This window comes from Aotus nancymaae, unplaced genomic scaffold (assembly GCF_030222135.1).
Source record: "Aotus nancymaae isolate 86718 unplaced genomic scaffold, 86718_ANA_hifiasm-v0.15.2.pri h1tg000029l, whole genome shotgun sequence".
Taxonomy (NCBI): Eukaryota; Metazoa; Chordata; class Mammalia; order Primates; family Aotidae; genus Aotus; species Aotus nancymaae.
In genome coordinates this window covers 71,685,865-71,704,851 of record NW_026988442.1, presented here as the reverse complement: position 1 = coordinate 71,704,851, position 18,987 = coordinate 71,685,865, and the positions used below count along the sequence as shown (strand labels likewise).

The 18,987-nt window shown below is 34.9% G+C and overlaps 1 protein-coding gene across 1 annotated transcript in view; it reads right to left on the bottom strand.

The window, feature by feature from the left end:
• The window catches only part of LRP1B (LDL receptor related protein 1B), a 1,560,879-nt gene that overhangs the window by 29,603 nt on the left and 1,512,289 nt on the right, over nucleotides 1–18,987 (bottom strand). Inside the window, exons 86-87 of the mRNA XM_064382912.1 lie at nucleotides 12,840–13,014; nucleotides 8,656–8,760 (exon numbers count right to left, since the gene is read on the bottom strand). Coding sequence (XP_064238982.1) covers nucleotides 8,656–8,760; nucleotides 12,840–13,014 — 280 coding nt within the window. The remainder of the gene's footprint in view (nucleotides 1–8,655; nucleotides 8,761–12,839; nucleotides 13,015–18,987) is intronic.

Below are 18,987 nucleotides of genomic sequence, written 5' to 3'. Positions count from 1 at the left end.
TGTGCATGTACAGAAGTTCATATCTTAGAAAAAATAGCAAAATATGAACAAATAAACAAACACACCTAATTATTGAATGACACGGTGTTGGTTAAAATAGGGAAAATCTAGATAATGGAACAGTGGGCAGCCAATTAAACTAAAAGCATTTAATTATACAAATTAACATGCAAATCTGTTTGTAACACATTGTACAGTAAATTAACATAAAAGGGTGTGCATCATAGGATCTCATTTTTTAGTGTATAATAATCTGCAAAAGTATATTTGCATAAAGGAATTGAACAGAAACCAAAATAACAGTGGGTATTACTAGGAAATGTGGATATTGTAAGCAATTCTCAGAACTGCTAATTTTTTATTTCTAAAAAGTCTATGGTCTCATAAACAAGAAAATAAGGAAGGTGAATTTTATATTGGCTTTGAAAAGTTTTTTTTATTCTAGAATGAGAATATGTATTATTTTTTTCTGTCCATATGGAGAAAGAATTGAGTTATGTGCCTTTAGGTGTACAGAGAACTTTTAGTAATTTCTGAGAAGATCAGTATTACAAAGAAAGATCAGAAGAAAAAAATGAAATATGTACAAAATACGAACTTTCAAATATTTGCTACTCTACTACAATGCCGAAGCTTTAGCCAGGAGCTGCTTGGGAAACAGAAGCTAGAGTATGGAATGCCAAAGGAAACTTACACTGGTTACCTTCAATAACACCATGTGTCACAGTGGTACACCTTCAAGATTTAAAAATAAAAGCTCATTTTCATAACAGTCAAAGTCAAGTAGAAATAAAAAAAGACCCAGTGTCACTAAGCACAGATTCTAAGACTAATTGTATCTGTCCCCACACAGCATTTCTTTCCCATGGAAGTTTTTATATGTACATACTAGAATCATTATTTTAAGAGGAAGAAACAAAGGCTTGGAGAGGCTAATAGGCTACACCAATCGTAATGGAGGAATACGTCTGTAAATCCAGGGAAGTCTGAATCCAGAACTTGTGTTCTTTCCTGTTAATGTTTCTTCCTATGGAATCAACATAACTTCTTTACTGTTTGCCTCACCTTTGATAGTAAAGTTACTGGCCAATAAATGGATTCCTTTAGTGTGGTCAACATAGGAGACTGATGTGAGCAGGATACAAATTTAAATCTGCATTCAAAATCCAGAAAACAGGAAGAAGACTTCTAAAGGGAGGAATGCTTGATCTCCTCATTCTCCTCTACTGTGTCCCTTCCTGGATGCCCAGGCACTGGTGATTTGCATCCAGGAGAAGTTTATTGGCACATTTCAATATTTCCCTAGTCTTCAGTGGTAGGCATCTACAAGAGGACTGTTTGCTGTGCTTCTGAGGATATATAACCAAAAAGAGGCTATGGAATTGTGCAAAAAATGATGTGTTTGTTTTCTTTTTGAGACAGCATTGCTCAGGCTGAAATGCAGTGGAGTAATCACAGCTTAGCTTCCCCAGCTCAGGTGATCCTCCCAAATAGCAAGGGCCACAGGTGCACACCACCATGCCTGGCTAATTTTTGAATTTTTTTGTAGAGATGGAACAATTTTTTGCCATTTTGCTCTGCTGGGCTTGTACTCCTGAGCTAAAGTGATCCACCTACCTAGGTATCTCGAAGTGCTGGGATTACAGGCATGAGGCACCACGCCTGGCCTTGAAAATATGTTCTTAATAGACTGGCCACGAGTAGATTTTCCAGCCAAAATTCATCTGGTAATGCATCAAAAATCCAGCAGTCTTCCTTCATTTTGCCCTGTCTCTGGTCCCTTTAGTACAATGGCAGCAGTTATACTGAGATGGTTGAACCCATGAGCCACACCAATAATCCTTTACAGCAAATGACTGCTCAGCCATGCCCTTGGTTTCTTCTTCAAAACATTCTTTCTACTTAATTTTGCAATATGGCAAGGCTGAGAAATTTCCAAATCTTCAATTTTGCTTAACAATTCCTTCAGTTTATCTTTTCCCTCTCACTATTTACTATCAGCAGCAATGAGAAACCAGGCCATGACTTCAACATTTTGCTTAGTCTCTGCCAAATGTAAAGTTAATCAGTTGCAAGTTCTACCTGCCACAAAACACTAGACAGAACAGAGTTCAGTGGAGCTCTTTGTCACCTCATTAGAAAGATCACCTTTCCTCTAGTTTCCAAACACCTGTTCCTCATTTCTATCTGAAACTTCACCAGAAGTAATTTTAACATTCGTGTTTCTACCAATAATTTCTTCAGAGTAATTTAGGCTTTTTTTTTTTTTTACATGTTCCTTGGCATTCTGACATCTTCTACCCGTTACCCAGCTCCAAAGCCACAGTCACCTTTTTAGGTATTTGTTACAACAGCACCACAATTCTGGTACCAAAATATGCACTATTTTGCTATGGCTGCCATAAAAAGCACATAGACTAGATGACTTATGCAACAGAAGTTGATTTTTTCACAGGCTAGAGGTCTGAGATCAGCATATTTTGGTCTCTTCTGAGGCCTCTCTTCTTGGCTTACAGAGAGCTGCCTTCACACTGTCTATTCATTTACATAGTCATCTCTGTGTGCAATGTGTCTGATATCTCCCTCTCTGTTCCTATCACTGTTCTTACAAGGACACCAGTCAGACTGGATTAGGGCTCACCCTAATGAAACCATTTTTTTCTTTCTTTCTTTTTTCTTTCTCTCTCTCTTTCTCTCTTCTTTCTCTTTCTTTCCCTTCCTTCCTTCTTTCTTTCTCTTTTTCTTTCTCTCTCTTTCTCTCTTCTTTCTCTTTCTTCCTTCCTTTTCTTTCTTTCTTTCTTTCTTTTCTTTCTTTCTTTTCTTTCTGCTTTCTTTCTTTTTTGAAACAGAGTCTCACTTTGTTGCCCAGGCTGGAGTGCAATGGCACAATCTTGGCTCACTGCAACCTCCGTCGCCTGGGTTCAAGCCATTCTCCTGCCTCAGCCTCCCAAGTAGCTGGGACTACAGGTATGCACCATCATGCCCAGATAATTTTTGTATTTTTGGTAGGGATGGGGTTTCACCATGTTGGCTAGGCTAGTCTTGAACTCCTGATCTCAAGTGATTCCCACCTCGGCCTCCCAAAGTGCTGGGATTGCAGGCATATGCTACCACACCCGGTCATTTTTAACTCAATCACCTCTTCAAAGGTCCTATCGCCAAATACAGTCCCATTCCAAGGTACTGGGTATCAGGTTTTCAACATACGACTTCAGGGAGAGGGAGGCACAATCCAGCTCATAAAGTGACCAAAAAAAATTGCCTATGTATGTTATTTTCTCACTGAAATTTGATTTATTTAGTTTGAGATCGTAAATCCAATTCAATCAATATATACTATTTACTAGCCATGTGCCACATACAGGGATACCTGAGTTGAGACTAATGAGATAGTAAGAGTTAACTAGAAAAAAAGGAGACACATGTGGGTTCAGTGAGCTATTTGAGCATAGACACCTAAGTGTGGGATGGTGCTGTATTTATGCAGTGAGTATATGTGCGTGTGTTCCTGTATTCATGTTAAAAGGAAAGTAGTAGTGAGAAGTTAAGATACTTACACGCATTTCTTTATTTTTGAAGCATGAACGCTACTGTGGATATTACTGAGAAGTAATGCTGGGGAGGTAAGTTCATTAAAAAACTTAAATTAAATGTAAATGGTAGTCTAGTGCTAGGGAGAAATCTTAGAAGGTAGGAAGGCATGGTCAATAATTCTTCACAGTAGTAGTGGTTTCTATAACTCACAATAAAACTTATGTCAATACAAACATTGTCAAAATAATATATGAGATTAAAAAATGCATTGTTTCAGTATTATTCAATATATCTACTTTAATAAATGTAAAAATGCCCCCAAATAAATGTGAAAATAAATAGATTTTATTCTTTTTTCTAGGCTTCTCTTGGGGTTTTCTTTTTATTCCACACATAGTAATAAGTGAAAATGGCCATCAAGAGACAAAAGTGAAGCCTTTCAAAGAACAAATTTATCCCTTAAATTGAAGGCTACAGTAATAACATTTCTATGTGGAAAACACTGTTACCTTCATAGATCTAGATACTTTATAGATATTCCAAAAGTGTATATGTTTTGCACAATTCAAATAGTTTTTCACTCTATGTAAAAAATAAATATATATTACCAACGAAACTAAAGCAAGCACTATATTGTATCTCTTAAAGCAATATCTGTTTCCTGTAAAGGTTTTTAGATGAAGTAGTACATGCTCAATTTTCATTAACAATACATGACCACTGCCAATTGAGATCCGTGGCTAAACACTGTTTCCAAAATCTCCTCTGGTGAGAAGAATTGATCACTACAATGATATGCTGAGGGCTTCATCTTAACTTAACTGGATCATTTTTTATTGCTACTTTATATTAAATTTTACTTATACTCACTTACATTTTAGTGTCCTGTGATTTATAACTATCCTAGGTAAAACAAGGACAATCTTACATATTCTGGAAATTTCAGATTTGGGGAACGTGAGTATGAAATCCTCCTGAACCATCTCTCTCTCCTTACCAGGCCCTGATAGCAGGCTTTGAATAATGTGAAACAGTCTTCTTGAATACATTAGCCTTCCTTTTCATAAAAATATTTTTCTCTAGATCCTACTTGTTTTTTTTCCATTTAATTCATAACTCAGTATTCAGAAAAGTATCTACATTTTTCTCATTTCTTCTCCTTTCAATTAAGTAACCATAGTCTGGTTTCTATCTCTATAGTGCTTCCAAAACATCTTTCACAATGGCCACTAAATTGAGAAATGCAATAAACTACTTATACCACTTACCCTCTTTGAACTGTCTGGAGTTGATATTCATTGGCGCTCTACTCCTTTGACTTGTAGGAATCTACTGTTCAGTAAATCTCCCCCAACTTCTAAATCTCATTTACTTTTAATAATTCCTCCTTGAGACAGTATCAAAATAGTGGTATTTCTGAGGGTTCCAACCTTAATTTTCTAATCTTCTTTCTATAAACCCACTCTTGTGTCATGGTACAAAGTGTACCTAATAAACTGTCCCCAATATATCTCTTTAGCCTTCGCTTCTACTGTTGTGCATATAACCCTTTTCTATTCTCAGCTACCTTTACCTTTTATTTTTAGACCTATTCTCCTTTGATTGTGCTCTACCTTCTTTTGAAAAAGATTTTCAACCCTCTCTTTCCTAAAAAACTACAATATGTTTTCTAAAAATACTGTGAAAATGTCTCTTTATGTATAAAGTCTCCCACTGTCTCACTGGGAATCATTCATGGATCTCTATTCAATTGTTTTCCCAGAGCACTTTGGTCATATTTATATTATAATAATTATCAAATGATATTTTAATTTTGTAAAAGCCATTCATCTTCCCAAAATGAAAACTATTGACATTGTTCCAGCATAAAGAGTGCAGTGCAGTGCAGTGTAAGAGTTATAAACAGGGTACGGACTTTAGAATTGAACAGGATTGGTCTGACTCTCAGACATCCACCACTTCCTAGTGTGTGACCTCTATGAAAAGGGATAACAATTAGATACAAATAATATTTATGTGTAACTGTCTAACTTCACACATAAAGTGTGTAAAGGGTTTAACATAATATGTGGTGCAGAGTATTTGCTAGGTCAGTTTTAGCTGTTACTAATTGTCTTTCAAAATTTACACAGAGACTCGCTCATTATAGATGATCACTAAATATTTAGTAAAGTAATTGATGAATAAACAATAACAGAACATAATTCTTCCTTGCTTCTTATATGGCTTAAGTGTGAGGAATGCAGTATGGTCATCCTTAGTATCTGTGGGGAACTGGTTCCAAGACCTTCCTCGGATACTAAATCCTCAGATGCTTAATTCCCAGATTTAAAAAAACGGCTCATTTGTCTATAAGCTATGCACACCCTTCCCTACATTTTAAAATCATCTCTAGATTATTTAAAATACCTAATATAATGTAAATGCTATGTAAATAGTTGTTTTACTGTATTGTTCAGAGAATAATGACTTGGGAAAAGTCTGTACTGAAAAATTGTGTCTGTGCTGAGCTGTACAGGCTCACTTCCAAATACCTCTGATTTGCACTTGGTTGAACCCTTGAATGTAGAGCATAGGGATGTGGAGGCTGATCGTATATACATTATGCCCACTATCAGAATAGATTTTAAGGCATAGAATACTAATGTAAACACATTTCCAAAGAGCCAAATGCAAATAGAGATAGAGGCACGAGCACACAAAACTAGGAGAGGTTTGCTCTAAACTCCTACAATTAACATGTTTTTTTTTTTTTTCCTGGCTGTGTTTATCAGATAGGCCAATTATCATTTTAAAATCATATGATTTTGATGATACTTGGTAAGAGCAAAAGGTGGAAAAAAAAATCAATGTGGGCTGCTACACCCATGCGAGATTTTTATTCTGGTAAGACAGGTGCATTCTCTGGACGGGGAGTCATCCTGAAACCTATTTGTAGGTGGGAAAAGTGGGCTTGCAGTGTATGTATTTTGCCCAGAATTAGTGAGACAGGGGCAGGATAAATGAAGTCTGGGATTCAGAGGAAGAATTACTGGTGTTCTAAAATAGAAATAAAATCAGTACCTGAATTAACTTTTGGCAAGGGAGAACCTTAGATGTACCAACTCTGAAATGTTAATGAATCTATTGTTCTCTTTTCTTCCCTCTGGTTGCAATGCCCAAGTTCAAGCCCTCATCACTTTTCACTTGCAATGTGGTCAAACCTTTTGACATAGAGTCCCTATAGGTGATCTGCAAGACTTACATGCCAACAAGTATCACCTTCACAACCAAACTCCTTCAGCTCAAGCCTCTACCTCAAGTCTCAGCAACTCATTATTAATAAAATAGTAGCATTTTGGTAAAAAAAAAAAAAAAAGTGTGAATTTTAATACAATTTTGCTTTAAAACCACTACTAGGTACTCTGAGATTCCCAGAAGTTACCAGATTCCAATCAAGGCTGCTCATTATGACACTGGTTATTAAGGAGTATATGCCAGATGTGATGCATCTCTAAAGCTCAAATGCACAATGCCAAAATAACTTCCATTGTATGAATGTTGACAGTTACCCCAAAGGTGATCCTTGAAATTTCTCAGAGGAGATATGAGTTTAATTCGCATATATGCTCAAAACACCACAAACTGCATCAATAAAGAATGACTTAAACTATTAAGAAATAAAGTTTCTGGAAATTTTTCAGACTGTAAAAAGGGTCTTACTGTAAGACCTTTCATCTGTCAAGAGGTCTTACTAATGAAGCATTTTGTTTGGGAAACAAAATACTATAGCACTTCATCCGTGCTTGAAATAAAAAGTCAGTTACTAAATAAAAATTATCATTCCAAATACAGTATATAGAAATAGAGTCTTAAAACACCTGCTTCTGTACTTCTCTAATTAACAGCTACTATTTTCTAGCAATGCATGTTTAATAGACAGTTCCATCAGCTTTTCATTTTCTCTGTTATATTTCTAGACACGTTAGCAGTCTAGTGGTGCACACACTTGTTGGTGAGTGAAGCAAAGGTTAAGTGTGTATGACACAGATGAGCCCCGAGATTAAGTATACTCTGTGAAATGCATGAATGTTCATGATTTAAACCAATGAACTGTGGCCTGAAATGATGTCACACAAAGCGCAGCGGTAAGTGGAAGGTTAAACCTACTTGCATCTCGGCTCATTAAACGCAGTTAAAGTGCAAATCCCCTCATTCTGACAGTAGTGATCACAAGGGTTCTCTTTCTGGTCACAGCGCTGACTTTTAAACCCCACAGAGCATCTGCAGAATTTCAGTAAAATACAGCTAAATAAAGTGTCTGACTTTTTTTGCCAAATATGTTTTAAATTCATTTCATACAGAGATAGTAACATTTGAATGAAGAGGTTCCCAGATATGCTCACTTCTCTCTCAAACATACTCATCACATGCTACTATGACAAGGTGGGGAACGGGGTGCAGATGTGGATTTCATGTGGGCATCGTCCTTCCGGTCAAACAGTGATAAAGCTCACAACAGTGACCATGTAAGCTGAATGATTTTATTTCAAATTGTCCACTCTGGACAATCAGATCATGGAGAGGGGGGAAATATTAAATTCCAGATTTTCTCAGGAGCACTATGAATACCCAATACTTTTCCTAGGTGTTGAGAAACCCAGATTTGAGTTCTTCCAAAGGAGCCAGGGGCTTAATAGGTTTACATAATAAAACAGTCTAAGTCTCATACAAACATCAAATAGCATTATACATTTGAAAGAATATTACAAGTTCTTTTGAAAAAAAATGGCCATAAGTACCAAAGGATTCATAAAAGATGATTATCTCTGGGCTTCACATATCAGAATAAGATCAATAAAATTAGAAAAATTTTCCCTGGCATTTCCAAGTTCAAAGGTCTATGAATGTCTGAAATGGTACGATGCTAAGAAGAGAATGAGCTCTTCCTCATGAAATCATTAGCGATTTGATGAAAGAGGAGATTCTGCAGCACATGAGCTGAGGAGGGACAATACTTGATCAGAGATGTCCATGAAACACTCATTTAAAATAACCCAGGAGAGGAGAGTAATAGAACAGGGATTTCGTGTACACACAAAGGCTTGTTATAAAATGCCCATGACTTGACTAAATACTCACAGACACACAGGTACATTTGTCTCGGGGTCCAGCTGGCATGTGCCACCATTGTAACAGTAGCCATCACATAACTGACAGCTAGAGGCAATCTTTCCATTAGTGCAGCTGCAACAACAAAGAAAAAAAACAATCCCATTGTTATTGACAACATTATTGCTGAAAGCTGACACAAACTCTGTGTGGATGAGAATATTCTTCATATAGGAGAGATGGAGTGACTGGTTAAAAGGAAGATTTCAGGAAGACTGACTCACTAGAGGCAGCTTTTATTTAATTTTTGTCAGAATGATGCCATAAAATTTTTCTTCTGGTAATTTTCAAATTTTCAACCAGTTCACTTAATATAAACATTTAATATAGCTAGATGTAAGTGTGAAAAAATATACTCTAATGTCTATCATTTACTCTTCCAGGAGACGTTAGCATCAGAATCTTGTTCTTTTTTCATTTAAGTAGGGTTTGGTGACACTTTTTGAATGATAAACCACATGATCAAGACTCTGGAAAAACGTGCTTTAGCTTTTCTTCTAACATGGAAAATCTGTTCCAAAAGAAATGTTAGGACTTTTAGACCCCACATTTCATAAAAAAGTGGCAGATTATCCTATGGTCACTTTTACTCCACTGTTTCTCTTTGATTATGTATTGAAACTAATGTCAAACTATTTTTATTCTCACAGGAAAAAAAAAAAAAACATGGAGCAGTTCATTAAAAAAAACCAAAACAGTTATTTTACAGGAGCAATGTGGCAACAAAATAATGAGACAGGCTTTCTTGAAAAACTTACCAAAATGATTCTAAGTTAAAATAACATCACATGTTAGGGATAAGAATGAGTAGCTACTGCTATACTGTGAAAATAAACATAACAATGCAGGGAAAAATATAGACATTTTTACTTGCCATGTTACATTTTTAAATGAACAGATACTCAAACAATTAGATTGGACAGCAAAAACTGTTGAGTGAATGGAGAAATGTGCATCAACGTTTCAACTTAGAATTAACAACAGATCATGCTGGCAATTCTGATCATGTGGTCATGTCAGTATTAGCTGCTATGAAGCAATCAATGGTATCACAGTGCATCTGGACATAACCTTGACAAAAAAATCAGGCTACAATATCGATTTATCACTTTGATCCTCTCCATGATGGATATCTACTGCAGTACATCTGTCATAGAGTGATTCTTAATGATAGGTGAGATGTCTAAAAATAATTGGTTGACATGTAGTTCATTTATTCTGTGGTTTTTTTTTTTTTTTTTGGACCTCATGTGGGTTGTGTAGTTGCTGGAAATGCACTCAACTGCTTTTAACATTCATTGGCATTTAATTTGAAGATATTTCTGAAAAGCTTAGATTGTGAAATCACATTTCTTTTCAACATGAACAGGAGCAGTGAGCAGCATAACTAGGTACAAGATGTGAAATAAAATACAGGTAAACAGAACAACACACGGAGAAGGGGAGGGTGGTCTCAAGTTTATAAAGAGTATCCCATCCTGAATAACCTATAGAGGTACCCTAGTATAGAGGCAGTGAAGTAATTAGCAATCAGTGGTATTGGCGTCTGATAGACTAAGTGCATCTGAGGGACTTCTACTTGTCCTCCATGCCCAGCCTCTTTGAAAATCCTAAGAGCAAAAAGTTACAGTTTCTTGTTTTATCAAAGGAATAGCTTCAAAAGGGGAAATTAGCCCATTATACATTAAATATTTTCTGCAAAAAAGATAACTCTATATCAAATCTCATCATCTAAAAGGGACAAAACAATCTAATTGATTGCTTTTAAACTTCTGCTTCCAAAGGCTACATAAGATGTTCCCTCTTTTTTCTTCTAAACTTCTTGTTTAAATGTTAAGTTGAAGATAGAAACTTGTAGACATTTTAAATGTGAAATACAAATTGTTCAAATCATCACAACAAATCAAAGAGTGCAGCTCATATTTTAATGTATGTTTTCATAATAATTTTCTTTTTTTAGAGGGACTCAGCACACACACACACACGCGCGCGCGTGCACACACACACACACACACACACACACACACACAGAATATGTGATGGATCACTTTCCAAAAGTTAATTAATAGCTATTCAGTCCACACAAAAAATTCCCATGACAATGGTCATCAAAAGGACATAATTCAGGTTATTCAAGATTATGATCAAGTCTTTCTTCAACAATATTCACTTTGATTTTCAGAAGAGAGAAAAATATGCAATTGGCTCTGTTTTAAACATTATGCTCACTATACTTGATACAGAACTGATTCTAGTTGACAGTTCATAGACTGCACATTAGAAACACAACTGCCTATTTGGATTCAAAAATACACTTGATGGCTTGAATTTTCCTAATTAAGTAAAAATGATTAACTTCACTGGAATTTTGTTTTACTATCTGTTCTTTACCTATGAAACAGAAATTCTAACATCACTGTAACTTTATTTTAATGCTAATGTGAAAAGTATCGTAGAAATAAAATTTAATCATCTAATATTTCCGAAAATCCAAGGAATTATATTTGTATTGTCACGTTCAAGTGTCATATAGTCTATTTAATGAATAAAGTATTATTATATTCCTATTTTAAAAGTTCCACTATCTCCTCATTGTTAGCAATTGTTATTTATCCATTCTGACATGTACAGTTCCAAAAAGACCATTTAAAAGACATGAACTATTATCTTGCACCTCAATAGCCTGCTCAGGTTGTGAAGATCTGGTGTTTCTGTTTTGGAGAAGGCACTTTTGACTGCATAGCAAGTGATACTGAGGGGCTCTGAGACTTCCCTTCTTCCTTACATAAGAGGAAAAGGGTCTGTGTCCCCACATGAGCTTTTTCAAGGTAAAATGGGTAGGAAACTTTAGCTCACACATTTCTCAGATGATAGCTCATGATCCCTGGGATAAGTGGAATGGAATTGTAAAGAAGATTCTGCACTTTAGCCTGATATGGTACACAGGACATAGAGAACAATGTACACTCACTAATTGAAATAAAGTTCTGTCATGCTGCAGTTTCATCATGAGGAACAAATGAGCTTTATGGGTCAACATGATTTGGGTAGTTTATATGAAAGTGTGTGTCACTTTTATGTACTTATCAAAGCCACATATTTATATATCAGCCATATTTTCAATTACTTTACTAAAAAATTACTTACTTTCAAATAACCCAGTTTTTCAGATTTGCATAAATGTCATTCATAATGATAACACAAATCATATTTAGAGTAAATTCTAAAATGAGAGTAAATAAAAAAGAAAAAAATGTTGATACTGTTTGTCATAAAATTTTTTTGGGCTTTGTTTGGCAGAGCAACATAACTCATCCGGCACCCTTGGTGAGCTCTCAGTGGTGGAAGCTGTGACATGGACGCTTTACGGCATGCTTTCCTATCTCATATTCTTATTTATTATATTCTCAAGCAAGGCAAGTGATAGAGTCCAGTCCATTATAAGTCTTTCCTTTAAAAGGCTGTTAAAAGAGGTCTGGAGTGAGGACTGATCTCTAACATCAGTGGTATAAACTTGTTTCATGATAGAAACTGAATGGCACTTTTAGCCGCGCTATTCTGTTTTGTATTCACTTAATCTTAAAGCCAAAGGGCAAAAGGCAGTGCAATGAAAGTCAAACTCAAAGATTTTTGTTTTGGTGACTTCCAACACATTATTCCTTCCATTTGCTTTGGATCATAATATCCAAAGTCAGATTAAGAAAAAAGGATGAATGTATATTTTCATTAGACAGGTCTTTTGCTCCTCATTCAACAGATCAATTCGCAACAGAAAAGCAAACCTACTTATTGTCAATACTAATGATGAAACAATTAAAAGCCTGAGCTAATCTAATTGAATAATATTACATGTAGTTTTTGAAAGGATGCTGGATATCAACATTTCTTGCTTACTCAGGGATATTTCGTATAGGGAATGATATGAACATCTTATTATACGGTGGATTTTTGTAATTCCCAGATATTCACAGTAGATGTTGAATAAGTTGGGTTAAATTAAAATGAACTAGACTCTCTAGCCATAAAAAATGCAATGAGCACAATACAGAATTTTAGAATAAAAGCAATCTATGTAGTTTTTACAGTTTATTACTGAACTGCAATGTCCACTGGGGTCCAAATGCTTTTATAAATTAAGCTGGACATCCACTTACTTGCAAAATATATCTTCACTGTCTTCATTTGTAATGCAGTGCCCCCCATGGCACCTTACACACTTGTCAATCTCACATTTTGGTCCTTCGTAGCGTGTTGGACAGACACATTCAACACTTCCATCATCCCCAATGGTACATGATTCAGAATTCACACAATAGTGGTGACACACATCTAGGAAAAAAAAGCACAACAGAAAAATAAAATTATATTACAGAACATTTTTCTTCAGTCATAATAAAGGTGACTATTTCATTTTTTACTTAAAAACAGTCAATCAATAGGTAGATTAATTTGCAAAAGCAGCTTATAATTACACATAAAGTAGAATTCTTTATAATGCTATTGATTCTCCTCTTTGCCTGAGTCAGGCATCATTTTCCTCTGGCTAAGAGGAGAGAGCTTATATTGATATTATGCTAGCTGACAAACTCTTTGAGTTCTGAATATTAAAGCTGAAGTTAACAAGTTCCCTTAGCTTTCTTTCTAATGAACAACATAAGTATAGTTTGAAATGAACAGAAATGCTTAATATTTCTTTGGATGTCATTTATTATTGCCTCCTTCACTCCTCTTTTCATACAGAGAACAGTGTAATGTGTGGTAAGCAGAGACCTCCTACCCTTGCACAAGACTTTAGTGGTGTGCAAAGAAGCCTCCCTGTACATGTAGCAAAATAAACCCAGGTATTTTCTGCATGCCTGAGCAGGTGTGCAAACAATGAGTTATGCCTCTCATGGAACTCCAAGAGGAAAGCAAACTGGGAAACTAACTGATCCATCAATCATGGGGAATAATAACAGGAATCTATGCTATTATCCTTTTCTAAGGTAAGAGACTAATCTTCCCATCAGTCAGAAAACTCCCTGTAATCTGAACCTATTGTTTTGAAGGCCATTTCTCATTGAGCATCACAGACAATTTTCTGAACTACAAAGGAAACACTTCACCCAAATATTTCTATACATTTTGAACATGCATAATGAAACAAAGACATTTAACAATACAACAACCACTCTAACCTTATACTTAGATATTCTGCTTCTATCTTTTGAAAAGCAAACATGTCTGTTTTTATATATGAATATATTATAATTTATCACACTTAAAATATTGAAATTTATAGTATAAATAATCCTAAGCAAAAGAACTGATTAAATTGATCCCTGACTTCGTGTTGAGAAATTCAATTTCCTTTTAGCTATTTAATTGTGAAGCAATGTTAAATGTGATTAGCTGAGATAAAAATCACAATGTATAAACTTTAACCTGCCATGTGACAATTATAGTGGGGAAGAAAAATTAAAACATAATTTATAATTCTCATGTTTATGTTTTTCTAGCCCTTTATTAAATCAGACAGAAATTAAAATTATTGACAGCCTTGCCTCATATTTATGGAAATTTATTTCAAAGATTCCTATGTTTGCTGTTGTATTATGCCAAGTGCCTTCATTGAGATTCAATGTTTAAGCCTATTAGTATGGGTTTTGGCTATATTTAAGAAATGTAGCACTTTCAAAAGGTGAGGGAGTTGGAGATCTGAAATTTAACATAGTTGTTAGTAGCCACACATTAAGGTTTCTACAGTCATTCTAGGCTTGGCAGGTATATGTACACAGTACAAATGCTGTTTCTTATTTATGAAGAGTGTATCAACAGCAGTCTGTATGATCATCCAGTACAGCCTCCCATTCAGTGCAGAAACCTCTGAAGAACCTTCCTTAGGCAGGTTGCCAGATATCTCTAATTCACAAAGAAAAAGCTCTTTTAATATTTCTCCCAACTGCTTTAAAATTTCACCCACTGGGGCTGTTTAGCTGTCTGATGAGACATAGAAGTCCACTGATGTTTCTTTGCAACATTTTCCTTTTATGTCATTATTCAAAGCTTGCCAAGGTGGATATAATTAAAGAATCACACAGGGAACTTATTTGCAAATGCAAATTCCAGTAGCTTTCCCTGCCACCCATTCCTAGATTATAATTCATAGGTGTGAAATGGGGTCCAGGTAACTTCCATGGGAACCAGGAAATGTAAGAAATGATGATCTGAAGAAAATTTGAGTAGTTGGGAAAGGACTACATTGTCTAATGCCTGTAAATAGATTTGATTTGACCAAAATAGCTTATTTTTTAACATCGCAAACTAATTAAAATGTAATTTTTCACGTTAAATTTTGAAGCACTTTGCTTTTATAACTATATCCCTGAAAAGACCCAAATAACTAGAAAAGAATGGGTTAATATTCTGATGGTTGATGAATGCCCGTGATCATACTCCAACAAAGAATAATTTGCATTTAATCTAAAGTACTAAAGGTCAAAGTTAAAAACTTATCTGCAGTATGCTAATTATAAGTAATTTTTTTGCATAAATCAAATCTTCCCTCTCCACTCTCTCTAAGATTAAAAAGATGGTCTGGGCGTAGTGGCTCACACCTGTAATTCCAGCACTTTGGGAGGCTGAGGCAGGTGGATCACCTGAGGTCAGGAGTTTGAAACCAGACTGGCAAACATGGTGAAACCCCATCTCAATTAAAAATATAAAAACTTAGCTGAGTGTAGTGGCAGGCACCTGTAATCCCAGCTATTCAGGAGGCTGAGGCGGGAGAATTGTTTGAACCTGGGAGGCAGAGGTTGCAGTGAGCTGTGATCATACCACTGCACTACAGCCTGGGCAACAAGGGCAGAACTCCATTTAAAAAAATTATTAAACATTAATTAAATATTTAATAAATATTAAATTTATTAAATATAATAAAAGGATGTGTGCCTGTACATAACTCACTGGTAATCAAGGAGATACAAATTAACACTTCGATGAAATACCACTACACATCCACCAGACAATACAATAATAGTGGAAACTCTCATCCACTACCAGTGGGAAAGAATATTGTTTCAACCAATTGGACAAACAGTTGTCAATATCTACAAAACTTCAGCATACCCCACCTTATGACCTAGCACTTCCACTGTTAAGATATACCCAAAAGAAAAGCATACAAATGTATACCAAGAAATATATACGTAATATGCACAGCAATATTTTAAAAAATAACCCAAATTGAAAAAATTCCAAATGTCTATCATGAGAATGGATAATCTATGGTTCATTTATAAAATAAAATTTACATATGCACATACACACACAAAAATATGCAGCTATAAGCAAAAATATGGATGAATCTCACAAAAATAATATTGAGAAAAATTGACACAAAAATGTGTATACTATGTTTCTATATATATAAGATTCAAAAGTTAAATTGAATCTATGGTTTTAGAAGTCATGAAGGATTTATCTTTGGAGAGAGGAGAAAGGACAGTGATGAAGAAAATGATGGATCTTCTGCAGTGCTGATAATGTTTTTCTTGACTTGAATGCTGGTTCAAACTGATGTATACACCTTGTAATATTTAACTGAACTGTTTACTTGTGATTTTAAACTTTTCTGTCTATATTACACTTCAATAGAGAATGCTTTTACTTTTAAATGAAGGCAAATAAACTACCTTAGAATGTTTTAGAAATTCTCATTTATTTAGCTAACTAGGTGAAATAGTTTTTGTAGGAACAACTTTTAAAAGGAATTCATAGTCCACTTTTTATGCTTTACAGAAAATTCTCCACTCTTTAATGCTTCCAATATTCTTTTCAATAGCATGTCAGATGCACATTATTCAATGTAGTCGATTGCCCTCATGGCATAAAAATAGAATCCAAGGCTCTAAAAGAAATGTTTGCTTATGATAAAATTGTGAAATAAGCAAATATTAGAATTTACACTTTAATAAATAATTCTAAATTACATGTTTTTAAGCCATGTCATTTTTCCTCCTCTAAAAATAGCGGAAATCATTTTATGCTCTGAGCTCTTTCTCTACAGATATTCAAATGGAAGACATTTCAGTTCTCCCAGTTCACATTCTTAACACTCCATGCTAAGTTGAAATTCAGGGGCAAAGAGTTGCTCACTACACACCAGCCCTGGTAGAGCTGCATTCCAGTGCCTTTCTATGAAAATCTTCTATCTCCAGTTATTTGGCTTAATATTTGAAGCTTGTGGAAGCTGCTAAGTTAGATGTTTGGCTGGACTGTTTTCTGCACCCTGGATAGGATTCTAGGGCCTTTTCTTTGACTTTTTACGTGCGGTCTTTGTCCCTTTCTCTTGCCTCTTTCCCTCTCCTCTCTCTCTCTCTCTCTCTCTCTCTCTCTCTCTCTCTCTCTCTCTCTCTTTCTCTATTTCTTTCTTGTCTTAAGGGCTTTCCTATTTATTCATTTCCAGCTCAAAGACTCCTGAACACAAAAGAAAGCAGATCTTACTTAATAAGGAACTTTAGCATCTGATATTTCGGCTACAACATAATCATTGGATACTTGTAAGTTGTAAAGCAAAATGATCTCTTCAAATGTCCTCTGTTATTACAAGTGTTATCATGCTGCAAGCTATGTGCAAATCCAGGAGAGAGTTTGAAGCATCTGATGGTGTTGTCTATTTCTAAATTGGGTGATTCAAACTAAGCCCAGGTTTTCTGTAATTGACTCAAAGTAATAACTGCAATGTTAATAAATCATAGAAATGTCAGTTTAATTTCTCCCTCATTCCTTTCACAGCTATGATGCACTTGGAATTACAAGCATCTTTGTAAATGCATATAAATATGTGCCATATTTTCATCAGTGTCACCTCTCTATATACTCTCACATAATTACTACACACTCATATTTAAATTCCAAGTATCCATTCAACTATTTATCTAAAAAAATGAATACTTCATTAGTACTTCTCAGTCCAGGGGAAAATGGCTTACTAATTTAGCAATGTATGAAGAATAGTATATGAGAAGGCTTCTTCAGTATGTAATTGTTCACTTTGATTCTAAAGATTACACTCCTGACCTATAACTTCTGAAGAGAAAAAAAAAAGTAACAGCGAAATTTTACAGTTACTGAACACGTTTTTTTTCTGTCCCATGGCAGTAAAAATATTAATTATCCCATAGAGGTTACTACTTTAAGCACCAAAAATGCTTTAAAACCATTTTGAAAGTAGTCCTTATAAAAGATAGATACATATTTGCTTAAATAAAATGTATTGATATTTTACTAATCATTCATTTTTCACTAAGAAGACCAATTATTTGTATGAACTTACCTTTGTTGAAGTTTTATAGCATTCTGTGTTATTTTTTTATATTTCACCTCTGCTAGGTGAAATATTACTAAATATGGAGAAGTAGGCAAATGTAAATGAAAAAATAGTTTCTCCAAAAATAAAGGAGATGGTGCACAGCAAAGGGCTGGCCTTCTACTTTCTGTTACAGATATGCAACCACTCAACTCACACTACACTTCCACACACAAACAACCATCTTATTTTGTTGTTCAAATTTTAAATTTTGTTTAATAATTAGTAGCACTAAAATTAAGTTGGAAACAGTGATAGAAAGTGACAGTTTACAAGAAAAATATAGATGACAAAAAATGTTTTTGTTGTAGAGTGTGGGATAAGGAAGGGATTGAAGATAGAAAAGAGTGGTTGAAGACAAGATAAATGAGTCTAGGTACATTGGTCAATAGGAACAGTCAATTTATGGACTGTACAGTTGATCATCTTATGAACAACATGTGTAGTTTGGCTATAAAGACAAAATTGAAATGATGGATTCATAATTGATTATTCGCTGTGGACATGCATGTGTCTTATTGTATAATAGGAACTCTGGAAAGAGCCCAGAAATATATGACGGGACACTAGCTCTGAGAGAATGGATGAGTCAATCATAAGGTTAAAGCAAGAAGAAAAAAGGACCCAGAATTGAACTAAATGGTCACTGTGGCAAAAAGCTACACTTATTACTACCCAAAGTAATGTCTTCCTTCCTGTCAAGCATTCCATCTCATAAGTTTTGAGCATTTTACTGATCTGAATGGCATAATGGATGAGATATTCTGTATATGCTAAGAAGGAGTAATAATAAAATGTAATTGATCTGTGCTAAGAAAGTAGAGCTAACCATGAAATTACACAACCCTTTATATTCACAAAATAAAAATTGTTATAACCTCTGTTAGGGTAATTACACTAAAAACTACCTAGTAGCACCAAACACAATAATGTAATCTGAAGGACAATGATGA